This window comes from Nyctereutes procyonoides, unplaced genomic scaffold (genome assembly GCF_905146905.1).
Source record: "Nyctereutes procyonoides isolate TBG_1078 unplaced genomic scaffold, NYPRO_anot_genome, whole genome shotgun sequence".
NCBI classification, from domain to species: Eukaryota; Metazoa; Chordata; class Mammalia; order Carnivora; family Canidae; genus Nyctereutes; species Nyctereutes procyonoides.
Window position 1 is genome coordinate 3,790,105 of NW_026575119.1, and position 16,578 is coordinate 3,806,682.

General features: G+C 38.2%; 1 protein-coding gene across 2 annotated transcripts in view; it reads left to right on the plus strand.

Annotated features, from left to right (window-relative positions):
- ODAD2 (outer dynein arm docking complex subunit 2) overlaps positions 1 to 16,578 on the plus strand; it is a 181,727-nt gene that overhangs the window by 57,052 nt on the left and 108,097 nt on the right. For both annotated transcript variants that reach the window (XM_055334519.1, XM_055334518.1), the window contains 4 exons: positions 734 to 976; positions 1,505 to 1,615; positions 3,775 to 3,929; positions 5,899 to 6,141. In XM_055334519.1, coding sequence (XP_055190494.1) covers positions 734 to 976; positions 1,505 to 1,615; positions 3,775 to 3,929; positions 5,899 to 6,141 — 752 coding nt within the window. The remainder of the gene's footprint in view (positions 1 to 733; positions 977 to 1,504; positions 1,616 to 3,774; positions 3,930 to 5,898; positions 6,142 to 16,578) is intronic.

Genomic DNA, 16,578 nt, shown 5'->3' on the forward strand with positions numbered 1-16,578 from the left:
CTACCCATTTTAATATAATCTTACATGATAGCTAAGTTAGGAATGGGAAAGAAGAGTAATAGATCAACCATTAATAGGCTTGTAATTACTAAGTTGAGAACACATCTGAGAAAGATCAGGATGGGTAATCCATTTTTGGTTTGCTAACAATATGAGGGTAGATGACATACAGATAAGAGTCCCTCACTAAAATGGGAAGAGAGGGAGATCACTCAGTACAGAGATGGAAGAGTGGGCTTGTTATGACATCAGAGCAAGGGAATGGAGGTTAAAAGAAGAGCAGGCAGGAGGCCATTGACCACAGTGGGGTTTGGGCACTTAGATGGAGATAGATCTCGAAAGAGGCACACCTGGTAGAAACCTGGGCAGAAGTTTTCTGAGCAAGCAGAAAGAATGCATCCATGCAGGGAAGGATTGTAAGAACCCGGGCTGCGGATATAGTATACAAATCTTGTTAATATAAATGTAACAGCCATATTAATATTAATACAATCTTGGTGAGATTAAATTTCTTGTAGGAAGGAAATGTAAAGGCTCCTAAACCTGGAGGAAGGTATATTTTGAAGGGTTTTGTTTCTTTGCTTTCTCTATTTCTGTGTAGTACGAAAATTAATTCGTAGAAGTATTCTTATTTTTGATGGAAGTTAGCTTGGTAGCAGCCCTGTAACTGTTGTGGGAAATGTTGTTTTATTTTAAAGATTCCCACATACATTGTATTTATCTGTTTTTGTAGGTCGCTTTACTGGACTGTGCACAGAGTTCAGCAGAACCAGCTCAATCAAGTCTGTATGATGCCAGAGACGTGGAAGTAGCTCGCTGTGGGGCACTGGCATTATGGAGCTGTAGTAAGAGTTATGCGAATAAAGAAGCCATTCGTAAAGCCGGCGGCATTCCTTTGTTGGCTCACTTACTGAAGACTTCTCATGAAAACATGCTAATTCCAGTGGTGGGGACATTGCAAGAATGTGCATCAGAGGTACTCAAGCCAGCTCTGCTTCCCTTGTTTTCATTTACATTAACTTTTTTTTAGTTGAATAATAATTTTTAAGATTATTGTGACTGCTAAGGATTTTTTTTGAGAAGTCAGCAGTTCTTTAGAAAGAGAAGATGAAACTAATAGAACATTAATTAAATGGTTACCTGTGTGATGTATTTTTTAAAATGTTGACTAAATTCTCTTATGATACAGTTGTGTTAATCTTGGACTTTAGTGTTTTTTAAGAAAGTTTGTTTGGCATACTTATTAGTAAATGTAAATAGATATTTATATTCATGCATTACACATGTAAATATTTAAATTTAAGGGATTCCTGGATGGCTCAGCGGTTTAGCACCTGCCTTTGGCCCAGGGTGTGATCCTGGAATCCTGGGATCAAGTCCCATGTGAGGCTCCCTGCATGGAGCCTATTTTTCCTTCTGCCACTGTCTCTGACTCTCTTTCTCTGTGTCTCTCATGAATAAATAAATAAAATCCTTAAAAAAATATTTAAATTTGTATTCTTAGGAAAACTACCGAGCTGCAATCAAAGCAGAAAGGATCATTGAAAATCTAGTGAAGAACTTAAATAGTGAGAATGAACAACTACAGGAACACTGTGCCATGGCCATCTACCAGGTATGGTAGACTCCCCAGCAAAGTTGTGGTGTTCTTCATATAGTTAAGGTGGCATTTCTAAATATGAAGTTTCATTCTCTGGGGCTATGACTCAGGAATCTGCATTTTTAGCAAGAATCCCCAGGGATTTTTCTGCACACACAGGTCTGCATCACTGTGCTAATGATAGATGCCTGTGTATGTGAGAGAGAGAAGGCTGCTCCAACATATCTTGATTATGTACATTTCTAGAAGGTACTTATATATCTTTGTCTCCTAAAACAAGTTACTTAGTGTAAAATAGCTAAATATATGCATGGTGCCTTTATATTGCTTTTCAAGTACCCTGTTCAAACATACTGATCTTGGGATATTTATCTTCTGCCAAGACAGATGGATGATGAATGAGTGTGTGCTTGTGTGTGTGTGTGTATTCCTGTTGTATCTTTTTATTATTTTAATCTTCATTAGCTTTTTGTGAGTTATGCATTTCATAGTACATCAGAAAATGGAAGAAAAGTTAGCCTTGACAAATTAGTAGATGGCTGCTTACTGGCCATTCCAGCCTCTACCTATCAGAGAAATCAGAGCTGATTTCCTAGAGGAATACATTTTAAAATGTGCACAGTGACAGTATGCCAAAATGACAGTTAGAGAAAGGGGTTCATGTCAGTAGAGAATTGTATTAGTTTGCAAGGGCTGCCATAACAAAATACCATACACTGGGTGTCTTAAATAACAGAAATTTATTTCCTTACAGTTCTGGAGGTTACAAGTTTGAGATCAAGGTGTTGATAGCATTGATTCTTTCTGGAGACTCTCTCCTTGGCTTGTAGATAGTCATCTTCATGTTCACATGTCTCCACATGTTCCTTCCTCTGTGTCCTAATATTTTCTTCTAAGGATACCAATTATATTGGGTTAGAGCCCACTTCAGTGACTTTTTTTTTTTAATTTTTATTTATTTATGATAGTCACAGAGAGAGAAAGAGAGAGAGGCAGAGACACAGGCAGAGGGAGAAGCAGGCTCCATGCACCGGGAGCCCGACGTGGGACTCAATCCCGGGTCTCCAGGATCGCGCCCTGGGCCAAAGGCAGGCGCCAAACCGCTGCACCACCCAGGGATCCCTCAGTGACCTTTTTTAACCTTAATTACCTCTTTAAAGATTTTATCTTCAAATATGGTTACATTCTGAGGTACAGGGGTTAGGACTTTGACATATATCAGTTTTAAGGAAACACAACTCATAACAAGGATATATCTATCTATCTATCTATCTATCCTTGACTTGCATACATGCCTCATATGAGTAATTATGAAGGATTGGTTAGAAATAGTGATTAAGTTTTTAGAAGTTGCAATGTAAAAAACTGAAAATCATAAATAGAAGATAAAATGGCAGGTGCCTTGTGTGCATTTACTGTGAGGATTTCTTCTAGTGGCCTTCACAGATGATGCATGACATGCATCTGTATCATGTGGTCTCACAACCAACTGTATGCCTAGGATGATAACATATATATACACCAAATTTAGCATCTTTTTTCTCTCAAACCTGGGAATCATGATAAGCTGGGAACATCTATGCAGTACATATTTACTTCAAAAGATGACACGAACATGGATAAACATAATACTTATCTCAAAGGATGACACAAACTTCTGGACAAATATATATGAATATAATGCCATTTGCTATTGATATAACTAACTGTTCAGAGCATAGAAACTCTATTAGGGAAATGCTCATCTCTTAGATTTGGGGGCAGAAGTATTGAAGATCAGACTAAAGCTTTATCACTCAGCTATCTTTTCTATACTTTCCCGAGACTGGGGATTGCATGACTGCAGAAATTCTCTGTCCATGCATGTGGTAGTCTAGATTTCTTACCAACCTCTCTTTCTATCTTCATGGAAGCCCACACTACCTCAGAACAGCTTGGAAGAATTTCCAAGCATGTAGAAAGTTCTAGACATTGCCAAAATCATGTAAGGGAAGAGAGACACTGTCAGATAACTGCCAATATAAAGGAGAATTATATTTTACTTGAAGGCCCCTTCAGAAAATGATACTCTCTGAAAAGAAGTTTTGTAGCCACCAGAATGTCAGCCTTTAGCAATCACTGGAAGCTTGATATGCCTTCATCACTGACAGCCTCTGATTTGACTTTTTGTGTAGTGTGCTGAAGATAAGGAAACCCGTGACCTGGTTAGACTGCACGGAGGACTTAAACCCCTGGCCAGTCTACTCAATAACACTGACAATAAAGAACGGTTGGCTGCTGTCACTGGGGCAATATGGAAATGTTCCATCAGCAAAGAGAATGTGACCAAGTAAGAGAAGCATTTCAATATTCTATAATAAAAACATGGCCATTGAGGAATAGCTGTATTCTTAACTCACTGAAACTACATTGTGTATAGTGAGTCCTTCAACTAAGATCTTCTCTTATTAATATGTAAATTTTTAAAAAGATTTTATTTATTTGAGAGAGAGAGAGAGAGAGCATGAGTAAGGTGAGGGAAAGAGGAAGAGGGAGAAGTAGACTCTCCACTGAGCGGGGAGTCCAACATGGGATTTGATCCCAGGATGCTAAGATTATGACCTGAGGCAAAGGCTGGCACTTAACCAACTGAGCTATCCAGGTGCCCCAATATATAAATGTTTCTAAATAAAAGTATGGATGCATAAAATTATGGCCATTAAACTACATTCCCATAGTGTTATTTTAATAAAGAATCGATCCTAATACAACTCCTGTAGTTTTTATACATGTACCTTCTAGACCAATTTGGCAGAATCAAGGTATTTTTAGAAATGAAAGACTTCTACTTCCCATCCCACCACCTGGCAATGGTTTTCTGTGCCTCACTAAAGGACTTGCTGACATAGTCTGTGTGAATGGGTTCTTTTTCTTTGGGGCAGCTGTTTAAATTATAAGTATCTCTGATTTCTTGTAGAGACCTGTGATGGTGAGGGGTTGAATTCCCACTGAATCTTTAGAGATGGAAGTGGTTCCATTCTTTTTCCTTTTTTAAAGATAATTGAGTCAGCTGAATGCCTGTTAACCAGTTAAAGAGTAGTCATTTTCAAATTATTTCATTGAATTTTAAAATACTTGTAAACTGATTTATTTTAATCTTCAAATTTATCTCTTCATATACTTTTAGAATTCTTATGCCCTATGATGGATATTCTGAGGCAACCCTTCTTTGTCTCAGTGTGATGATTTTTTTTTTAAGATCCTCAGGCATCCCCCTCTCTGATCACGAAGCCCTGATGGCTACTCTGTGTGTGAGACACAGCCCCCCGCAACACACCCCCGACCCCACTCAGGGACCAGCAGAAAGGTCGAGGTTGATCAGCGTATTAAAGGAGGCCTGGACAGAGCTGGACCTGGGCGTGGCTCAAGCTCCTTGGTGGGCCACCTTCGCTGGCTACGTGATTGGCCTAGGGCTGCTTCTGCTGGCACTGCTGTGTGCCTTGGCAGCTGGAGGAGGGGTCAGGGAAGTTGCCATACTCCTCTGGACCCCCAGCGTGGGAGTGCTGCTGGGGGCGGGTGCAGTCTACCTCTTCCACATGCAGGAGGCCAAGGGCTTATCGAGGGCTCGCGCTGAGCTCCAGCACGTGCTGGGAAGGGCAAGGGAGGCTCTTAAAAAAAGAAAGGCTCTTTCTATTTACCTGAGAAAGAGAGAGAGAGAGAGAGAGAGAGAGAAAGTATGCATGTGTGGGGGGAGGGTGAGAGGGAGAGAGAGAATCTCAAGCAGACTCCCCACTGAGCATGGAGCCCAACTTGGGGGCTTGATCTCTGAATGTTGAGATCATGACCTGCACTGAAATCAAGAGTCAGATGCTCAGTCAGCTGAGCCACCCAAGTGCCCCTCAGTGTGATGATTTAATAAGAAATTCACATCTTACTTAACAGAAGATAGATTTATTTTTGCTTTGTTCATGTAAAATAGTCTCTATGACATGGGAAAAACACTTGTAGAATAGTAGAACCGCTGACACTGTCATTTGGAAGAAGTTGTAGTTGTCTTAGAGACTGTATAGTATAGTGATTAAAGGTGCAGATGGCTAGATATGGATGCCAGCATCGCTGTGTACCAAGCTTCAAATGAGCTTTCTGAGAATGGGGATTGTGGTCGTACTTGCATCATAGGGTTTTTGTAAGGACTGAGTGAGCATATGGTTGGCATTTGGCAACTTTGTGCTATTAATATTATCAGTTGATTTTATACCAAAAGTAATATCGTTCCTCTCTTTCCCTCCCCCTATCTCTTTTTCTTGTGATGAACTTAGGTTTCGAGAATACAAAGCCATTGAAACTTTGGTGGGACTTTTAACTGACCAGCCTGAAGAAGTACTTGTGAATGTGGTTGGTGCATTGGGAGAATGTTGTCAGGAATATGAAAACCGTGTCCTTGTCCGGAAATGTGGTGGCATTCAACCGCTCGTAAACCTCCTTGTTGGAATAAACCAAACTCTTCTTGTCAATGTCACAAAAGCAGTTGGTGCTTGTGCAGTAGAACCTGAAAGTATGATGTAAGTAGCTTCACAACTGAAAGATTTTATTTGAGAGTGTTAGGGGAAATGCTCAGGTCATAATAGAATAGTGTCATCACTTAGAATTGGCGTGCATAAATGGTGAAAAAGTAAAATGGATTTACTTATAAATAACCACAAGATTATCAGTCATGAGATACAGAGCCACATTTTTCCTTTGGATAAGCTGGAGGGCTGAGGCTGGGCATATTGGGAGGACTTAACATTCCCAGTAATTAATATCCCACCTGGAAACCTTCATATAATCAACAAAATTTTTCTCTGCTTCCTAAGGAAGAATTATCTATCTATCTAACTGAGACCCCAGGTAGTTCTAGATAGCATTCTCACAGTATCCTTGTTTCTCAATTCAATTCAGCAAACATATTTTAAGCACCTAACGAGTTAGCTGTGAACTAACAAGGGAAAGAGACAAAGAGTTTTAAGCTGTGATCTTGTTCCTTAAGCAAATTTTTGTCTAATTAGGAAGAAAAGACTTAAATGTTGTACAACGTAAGAACAATAGCAAGATTATATAGAGATTATATATACATACATAAATATATATTTAAAAATATAAACATATTTGTGTATAAATTAAATGTAAATATATTTACATGAAATATGATTGTGTGTGTGTGTGTGTGTATGTGTGTGTGTGTGTGTGTGCAGAAAGGCAAGAATCCATATGGGCCAAATATTGTATGAGGGTTATCCAGAGAACCAGAACCAACAGGATGAGAAAGGTGGGAGGAGTAGGGGGGATAGATTTAAGGAATTGGTTCAGGTGATTGCGGAGGCTTGGCAAGTCCCAAGGCTGCAGGCTGGAGACTCAGGAAAGAGCGGCATTTTGAGGTCAAAAGCAGTTTGCTGGCAGAATTCCTTCTTGCTCAGAAGAAGTCAGCCTTTTTTTTCTACTAAGGACTTCTGATTGGATGAGGCCCACTAAGTCATGGAGGATTATCTGCTATACTCAAAGTCCACCAATTTAAATATCAATCTCATCCCAGAAAACACCTTCACAGAAATATGCAAAACAATGTTTGAGCAGGGGCGCCTGAGTGGCGCAGTTAGTTGAGCACTTGACTCTTGATCTCAGCTCAGGTCATGATCTCAGGGTTGTGAGATCAAGTCCCACATCAGGCTCTATGTTGAGTATGGGTCCTGCTTGAGGTTCTCCCTCTTGCTCTGGTCCCCCTGCTGGCATGTATGCTCTCTCTCTCAAAAAAAAAAAAAAAAAAAAAAAAAGTTTGATCAAGTATCTGGGCATCCCTTAACCCAGCTAAGTTGACACATCAACATTAACCATCACATATCCACCCCTTGTCAACTTGGTACCCACTCATGCATCTCCTTAAACCATACTTAATCTCCATAGAAAGATAATAACAAGGCCGTATTCCTGCCTACCACTATACAACTATCCAGTGTACCACTGAAAATGTACTTAGCCCTTTTCTTAGAAGAGGAAGCAAAGTTCTTGGATGATGTTTATTCTTTTCCTTGATATCCTATAAATACACTGATGTAAAGTTCATCATACTTAAAAACTATGATAGAAAGTTAATGTCTCATTTACATGATAAGAGGATAAGAGGGAAGAAAAGAAACACACACACACACACACACACACAATCCATAACAAAATAAGGAGTATTTGTGACAATCACAGTACTCATTCTGTAACTGGCCATGTGGTTAGCTGGTATTTACAACTACCTTCTTTCATGACCCATTCCATATTCCCTTTGCTTTCAGCAAGCACTTTAGCTGGTTGTGGTTCTTTACCTGGTGGGGTAACCCAAACCTTCATTCCTGAAGGTCTGGGCCATTAGTATTCCTGCCTAGATTGGGTTGTTATAGTTTTCCATCTACCTTAATCACAGGGCATGGTAATACTTAAGAGATGCCCTAAGGGATCTCCTGTTTTCCAGATATAGTCTTCTTTACCTCCATTGTGGAGTAGCAGTCCCTTGATAATTGGGATCAGTCACCCCAGCCAACACAGTAACTCCCTCCATTGCTTATTGATTTAGAGGCACAGGGAGGCCAGAGTGCCTGGGAGGCAGGTTTAATTTTCAATTCAGTGTAACCATTGTTGTGTCTCCTAGTGGAAGCCTTCCTCCCTGTGGGACAAAGACCTCTAAACCAGCAAAGTATAAGGTCACAGGAACAGGAAGCAAAAAATTTGCTAGTGGATCAGTCACTAGGGGGTAATAGTGAGTCGTAGGTACCACTCTCATTTCCATTCCCTGATTCCTAGACCCATGAATCCTGGCTATGTCTGAAAGAACACCAAGTTATTTGGCAATTGGTTAGCTCTATTGGCCTAACCTATATAATCCCAGAGATCTGACAACCTTCCTTCATTTCATCTTTTTCTGTCCACTTCAGTCCAGGAGAGCAGTGTTTATTAAGATGGTTGGTTGGATCCATGAGTCACACCTATAATCTTTTAATCATATGACTCTCCTATGTATCTCCCATATCATTTCGTTCTGATTCACTCCTTCATTCAGCTCTTCAGTATGTATGACCAGGCACCCAGGGCTGCTGTGTAAGGATATATCCTGCACAACTCTAAGGAGCACCATTCCCGTGCATACAGAGCATCATACTTTGGGGCCATACATACAACCCTGCAGAAATGTATTATTTCCTATCTATTTCACCATTTGGTACCAGAAGCTTTTACCCTATGCCGGTTGTCTCTGGTAGTGCCCTCTTTCTTCTCACTTTCCTGGTTTTTGTGACTCATTTGTGTTCATGAAGGTCCTCTTCCTTCATGGGAAGCCTGCAACTTCTAAGACAGCCCTGAAACACTGTTAATATGAGTCTCATCTCACCGCATATCTGGAATAAAAGTACCAAAGCCTCTATAATTCTTTTTGGATTTGGCTTCTGGAACCTTAGGCTCAGGGATTTCAGACACCAAGGAACACTAGCTGTACGCATGATAACTTCAAGGAAAGAAGGGCTTATAAAACAGTTTTCTATTGTATTTCTCTTTCGGAAAAACACATGGTGTTCAGTAGCACATGATAAACACTTGTCAGTATTGGGTTTATGTATTTCTTTTGATCTTTGGCTCTTGCTTACTTTTTGTCTCTCACATCTGCCAATGACACCAGCTGCCTCTGAACTTGTTCTGAATGTATCCTCCTGCACTCTGCCTTCAGTTGAGGTTCTGGCATCTCTTACCTGGACAATTGAAGCAGGTCCTATTTGGTCTCATCTCACATCTCTCCCTTTCCACACCTCCCTGCATGGCACTGAAATTTATTCTTCTAAACTGTAGGTCTGATAGGGTTGTTTTCTTGGCCTAAAGAACTATCAATGCCCTCTCAAGCTTTGAAAACCCAACCTAAGTTCCTTACCCTGGTATTCAAAGCATTTGCCTCCTGGCCCCTTTCTACCTCTCAAGCTTCATCTTGAAAGTAGAGTGTATAATGTATATAGTAACCATCAACTTTTCCCTATAGTGATGAGTCTGTTTCTTGGTTTGTCTCTCTCTGTATTTTTTCCTTTATTATTTGTTTTGTTTCTTAAATTCTACATGAGAGAGAATATGATATTTGTCTTTCTCTAATTTCACTTAGCATTATATGCTTTAGCTCCATCCATGTCATTGCAAATGGCAAAATTGTATTCTTTTTATGGCTAAATAATATTCCACTGTGTGTATCGGTGTGTGTGTGTGTGTGTACACTTGGGCCTCTTCCAGTAGTTTGGCTATTGTAAATGCAATAAACATAAAGGTTCATGTATCACTTTGAATTAGTGTTTTTGTATTTTAGAAGTAAATACTCAGTAGTGTGATTCCAGGATCACAGGGTAGCTCTATTTTTAACTTTTTGAGGAACCTCCATACTGCAGGGTGGTTGTACCAGTTTGCATTCGCACCAACACTGCAAGAGGGTTCCTGTCTCCACATCCTTGCCAGCACCTGTTGTTTCACATGTTACTGATTTTAGCCATTCTGACAGGTGTGAGGTAATATCTCATTGTGGTTTTGATTTGTATTTCCTTGATGCCACGTGATGTTGAGCATGTTTTCATGTGTTTGTTGGCCATCTGTATGTCTTCTTTGAAGAAATCTCTGTTCATGTCTTCTGCCTTTTTTTAAATTGGGTTATTATTTTTTTTGGCTGTTGAGTTATATAAGTTCTTTATATATTTTGAATACTAACCTTTTATTGTGGATCTGTCATTTGCAAATATCTTCTCCCATTCAGGTGGTTGCCTTTTAGTTTTGTTGATTGTTTCCTTTGCTATGCAAAGGCTTTTTATTTTTATTAAGTCCCAATAGTTTATTTTTGCTTTTGTTCTCCTTGCCTCAGGAGACATACTTAGAAAGATGTTGCTATGGCCGGTGTCAGATATTACTGCCTGCACACTCTTCAAGGATTTTTAAAAATATTTTATTTATTTATTCATGAGAGATACACACAGAGAGAGAGAGGGAGAGGCAGAGACACAGGCAGAGGGAGAAGAAGGCTCTATGCCAGAAGCCCGATGTGGGATTCAATCACAGGACTCTGAGATCACACCCTGAGCCAAAGGCAGACTGCTCAACCGTTGAGCCACCCAGACGTCTCTCTTAAAGGATTTTTATGGTTTCAGGTCTCACATTTAGGTCTTTCATCCATTTTGAGCTTACTTTTATGTATAATATAAGAAAGTGGTCCAGTATCATTCTTTTGCATGTAGCTGTCCAGTTTTCCCAACACCATTTGTTGAAAAGACTGTCTTTTCCCATTGCATATTCTTTCCTCTTTTGTCAAAAACTAATTGACCACATAAGTATGGATTTATTTCTGGATTTTCTGTTCTGCTCCAATAATAAATAACAAATATATTGAATTCCATTCGTATAGGTTAGAATTCATTATTGCAAAACCCCTCCTTCTATTCTGTATCTCTGATTTGATGATTTCCACATAAGTCATTACCAGGTTATCTAGTTGACCTGTAAAAATTACTTCTAAATGTCATCATTACATTACTTTTACAACGGGCCTTCAAACTCTTTTTAATATAACTATATTAGGCAAATTGTTATATTGATTTTTCAGTTGAACCCATTCAAGGAAAAGCCAGAGAAAACAGCTACATATTTTTCTTTTTTTTTTAAATTAAGATTATTTATTTGACAGAACACAAGCAGAAGGAACAATAGGCAGAGGAAGAGGGAGAAGCAAGCTCCCTGCTGAGAGGGAGCCCAATACAGGACTCAATCCCAGGACTCTGGGATCCTGACCTGAGCCTAAGACTTAACCGACTGAGCCACTTGGGGACCCCATATAGTTTTCTTATTCTGAATCTTAACATAGGTTTCGAAGCAACAAAATGTAATGAAAGAACAACTCAGTAATAAACAGCAAGCCTCAAGGACTTTCTGACTGAGTTGAGGAGACAGACAAGTAATTTTACTATGTTAGAGTAGATAATGAAATGGCTATAAACAAACATTATTTGTAAATATACAGTACTAGTTTGAATAACTTTATGCAACATTTGACTTCTGGTTAATATGAAAACTACAAAAAAAGAAGAGAAATAGGAAAAAGGTATGTCCTCTCAAACAAGGAAATGCCACAGTTCCAAATCTTAAATGTAAAACACACCTGAAAAATGTAGGTAAATTACTGACCTGTGTGTAATATGTTGACAGCTAACACATGCTGCTTCATATCTCGAGGTTTCCCCCCAAATAAGTGTCATGGTCATGAAATGTATAGCCAACCTTTTTTTTCCCTTCATAACAGAGACTAGGGGAGTAAATAGGCCTTGGAAGAAGTGAGGAATTTCCCATCAGAGACCTAGTTTTACACGTAAAACACCAGAAGTGGAGCCTAACGAAAAGTCATATGTACATGTTATTTTATATTGTCTACAGCAGTCTTCTAGCCCAAGCAGACTGTTGGAGACCCCTTGGAGTGAAAAGAATACTAGAGACTATGACTGCTGTATTACAACACAATGAAGCTATAAATTTTTAGAGATTTGGAGTAAGCCAGATTGACTGTTTGAATGCTCAAAACTGAATGAAAGAGATGTGTTCACAAGGCAAAGAGAATAGCAGATTTTTGTAGGATTTTGAGGTAATTCCATCATAAAAAGAAACAGATAGATTCAGACAAAAAATTTCCCTACAATCACAAGGCTATTAAGACAGTATACTCCCTCATAATAAAGGAGCCAAAAGAAATTACATAAAATTTTACAAAAAGACTTTATAAGACAACTTAAGTTGTTATGACAAACTAGTTGTCAGAGCTCAGAAGAGAAATAAAAAAATTACTGAACTTAAAGTCTGAATAGATGCAAAAGAAGTGTGATAGACACAACCAAAAACACCATCAGACAAGTGGTATATAGGAAATGTAAAATGAAATGAAGAATATATTAATATTACAATAGGGAAATTGGTAAATATGGAACCCAAGGAGACCCAACTTAAACATAATGGATATTCCTTAAGAAGAGGCTAGAACCAGTGGAATATGATCTTAATTAAAGATAACAATAGAAAAAAATTTTATGTGATTCTGTAGGCCAAAAGACCCAACAAGACCTTAGTAATATTGATACAGAATAGCCTACAGTAATGCATCCTTATAAATCTACTTGTATCTCAAAAGCAAAGGAAAAAACAAATATATCTAGGCAAAAGAACAAACCATGAGGACAAAATGCCTTCATATTCCTCCACAACTTCTTTTAAGGTCAAAAAACATTAATTGAAGGATCAAATCCCTCAGATTAACATTGTGAGGTAGAAAAAAAATATTACCCAAGAATTTCACATCCAGCCCAGTTGTTCTTCAAGTGTGAAGGTAGTAGCACATTCTCAATCATGCAAGGATTCGGTAAACATAGTACTAGATCTTCTTGAAAAAAATTGCCAATTACAGAAAGTCAATCAAGAAATTAAAGTATTTTAAAAGAGCAAACTAGGGATCCCTGGGTGGCTCAGCGGTTTAGCGCCTGCCTTTGGCCCAGGGCACGATCCTGGAGTCCCGGGATTGAGTCCCATGTCAGGCTTCCGGCATGGAGCCTGCTTCTGCCTTCTCCTGTGTCTGCCTCTCTCTCTCTCTCTCTCTCTCTCTCTCTCTCTCTCTTTCTATGTCTATCATGAATAAATAAATAAAACAGCAAAATATGGCTAAAATGTATCAGTGGAGACCATTGAGTTTCTTTAAATATTAAACTAAGGAAATAATGGAGGAGTTATCATTGGAGGAATCATACTATTGTATAGATACTAATGATAATAATTTAACAATACAACTATCTGATAAAAATAAAACAAATACAAGATAAGTGAGTCAGTGTGTAAATGTTATCCTCTTTCACATAAAGGAATCAGTAGATACTGTATACAACATTCTCTTATCTGTTTATCATCTATGCATCCATTTTCTCTGTCTATCCATCCTGTTTAGCTTTAGGCATAAAGAAATGTTCAGAATCATTTACATTAATTATCAATGATCATTATTTCTGAAAGGCAGGATTTGGGATCACTTCTTATTTTCTTCTTTATATGTTTCTATATAGTCTATATGATAAATACGTATCATTACAAAATTAAAGTTTTTGTTTAATACCTTTCATAATCCCCTTTTATTCTGGGGCGCCTGGGTGGCTCAGTCAGTTAAGCATCTGATTCTTGGTTTCAGTTCTGGTCATGATCGCAGGATCCTGAGATGGAGCCCTGCATCAGCCTCCCGCAGTCAGCATGCAGTCTGCTTGAGATTCTCTCTCTCCCTCTGCCTCTCCCCCCTCAAATAAATAAATAAATCTTTAAAAAAAGCATAGATTCTGGAACCATTGCTTGGAGGCCAGTCTTATCACTTACCAACTATGTTTCCTTTGGCAAATTATTAAACTGCTTGATGCCTTGGTTACAACATATATAAAATGGGAATGGTAAGGATACCTATCTCATTGGATTGTTGTGATGACTGTGTTAATTAATATGTGTAAAGTACTTATGTAATAAATACTGGGTAAATGTTCATGTAGCAGTGGGTTCGATTAATAACAATTTAAAATGATAATACGTAAATAGAAAATTAAAGTCAGACTGTCTAGTATCTGTACTCATCTACAGATGAATTCCTTGTTTCTATGTTACTTTTGCATCAAATTAATCATGCTATTTAATTTGCTTTAAGTTGAGAACAAGTGGCCCCTAAATGGTGAATAACTCACTTTAAACTCTCACCTGCAATTAGAAGCTTGAAGGGTGTGGCATTGATATGTAAATAGGCAATTACAATTCAGGCCTTTGCATCATGCTAATACATTTACTTTTTGTTTGAAAGTTAACTGAAAGTTACTGAAGGGTTTTAAGTATAGCATGAGACAGAGGACCATGTTAAGGGATCATTGTAGGCCAGAGGTGAAGGTGGCTTAAACTAAGCCAGTGGAATATAATATAATAAAAAATAAAGAAATTGACAGATTAAAGAGATATAAAGGGGAAGAATGAATAAAACCCGGTGAATGATTAAACATGAGTTCTAAAGAAGAAGGAGTAGTGATGGATAATATTTAGGATTCTTTTTTTTAATTGAATAAATTTGATGTGTCACCTTATGTGAGTGTAAGATGTACAGTATGTTGCTTTGATATCATATGCATATTTAGGTTTCTGACTTTGGCAACTAGATAGATAATGGTACCACCACTTACTGACATGGGGGATATAGGTACAGTACAGAAGGGAACTTGACTAGGGGAGGAATGAAATCAATTTGTACATCATTATAGTACCTAACATAGTCCAAGGCTCAGGGTAGACACCCAACAAACATTTCTTATGGAATGGATGGTGAATTCGGTTACAGTTGGGTGGACACTGAGGTTCCCATGGCATGTTCATGTGCTGATGGCGACCAGTTATTGGATTTAGTCGTGTCTAAAGCTCAGGATAGAGATGCAGGTTAGACATAGTGTCATAATATTTGGTAACTGAAGTCATAGCTGTACATGAGAGATTGTGAGGATGAAAGCAGAATGAACAGGATCCTACTTGAACCTGACCTTTCAGGGAGAAGCAATGTACAGGAAGTACCTATAAAGAAACTGAGAAGAATCAGCAAGAGTTGTGAGGGAAATTAAATGAGTTATTGAAAAAAAAAAGAAAGAAAGAAAGGAAAGAGAACATTTAAAAGAGCAAAAGAGTTCAAAACTGTCAAATTCTCTGAGAAGGCCTCATAAGATAATGACAAAATTGTCCTTCCTTGTGCAACAAGAGGTTGATGGATCCTTTTGTACTCGTAAATACGGTTTTCCCACAAATGTTTTTATAAACGCACTAAGGTGGTTTCAGAAAACAGTGTTTTGAACTTGGTAAGAATCCAAACAGCATTGCTCTTGGCATCATATTTCAGGCATGGCTGTTCTTGCTAGATTTGTAGGATTTATTGCATCTTTGAGCTTTCAGGTAAATGGTAAGGAAATGACAAACAAATACCTCTCCCGCATGTGAGTCTGATATAATTCTTAGGTTAGGAACTTATTTTAATGACTAGCAGTTTTATGTTTTAGTGATTTTTCTGTGGCTGTGGCTAAGGCTTAGGTCACATAGCAGGATAAACATATACTCATAGCACAGTTTTATGAACTTTGTGCAATAGAATGCATAAGCAGTTCTCCCTTTTAAATAAGAATCAGAAACATCTTAATAATAACAATTTGGCTACTGAATCAAAAATGATTTTTGAGAAACCAATGATTTCATAAAACTCTATTGGCTTTTTTCAGTACTTCAGATGACTGCTTTTAGAAACTCAATATGAATTATTTCATATTAATTATGCCCTTACCCAGGAGCTAAAATGGAACAGCATTCTGACATACAAAGTTCGTGAAAAAGTAGATTTTTTGTGCTGAATTTTCTCTTCTTCTTGACTTAATATCTACTTGAAATGTACAGAATTCATCTGGAAGTAATCTGGCTTTCAGGTATATGAAATCACACAACATTGCAAAAAACACTTGAGTTTGCAAAATGTAATTTTCTATCAAAAGACTGTAAAAATCCAAAATAAAAAGCATAGAAGCTAAAAACTTAATAAATATCCATGATTTATTTTCTACATGTCAGGATCTTAACTTTTTAAAAACATTTTTTAAACTTTTTTTTTAAGACTTATTTATTTATTATTCATAGAGACAGAGAGAGAGAGGGAGAGAGGGAGAGAGAGAGAGAGAGGCAGAGACATAGGCAGAGGGAGAAACAGGCTCCACACAGGGAGCCCAACGAGGGATTTGATCCCGGGACTCCAAGATCACGCCCTGGGCCAAAGGCAGGCGCTAAACCACTGAGCCATCCAGGGATCACCTAACTTTTATAGTAGCACCAGACTTATGGAAAAGTTGCAAAAATAGAGAGATTTCCCATATACCCTTTATCCAGCTTCC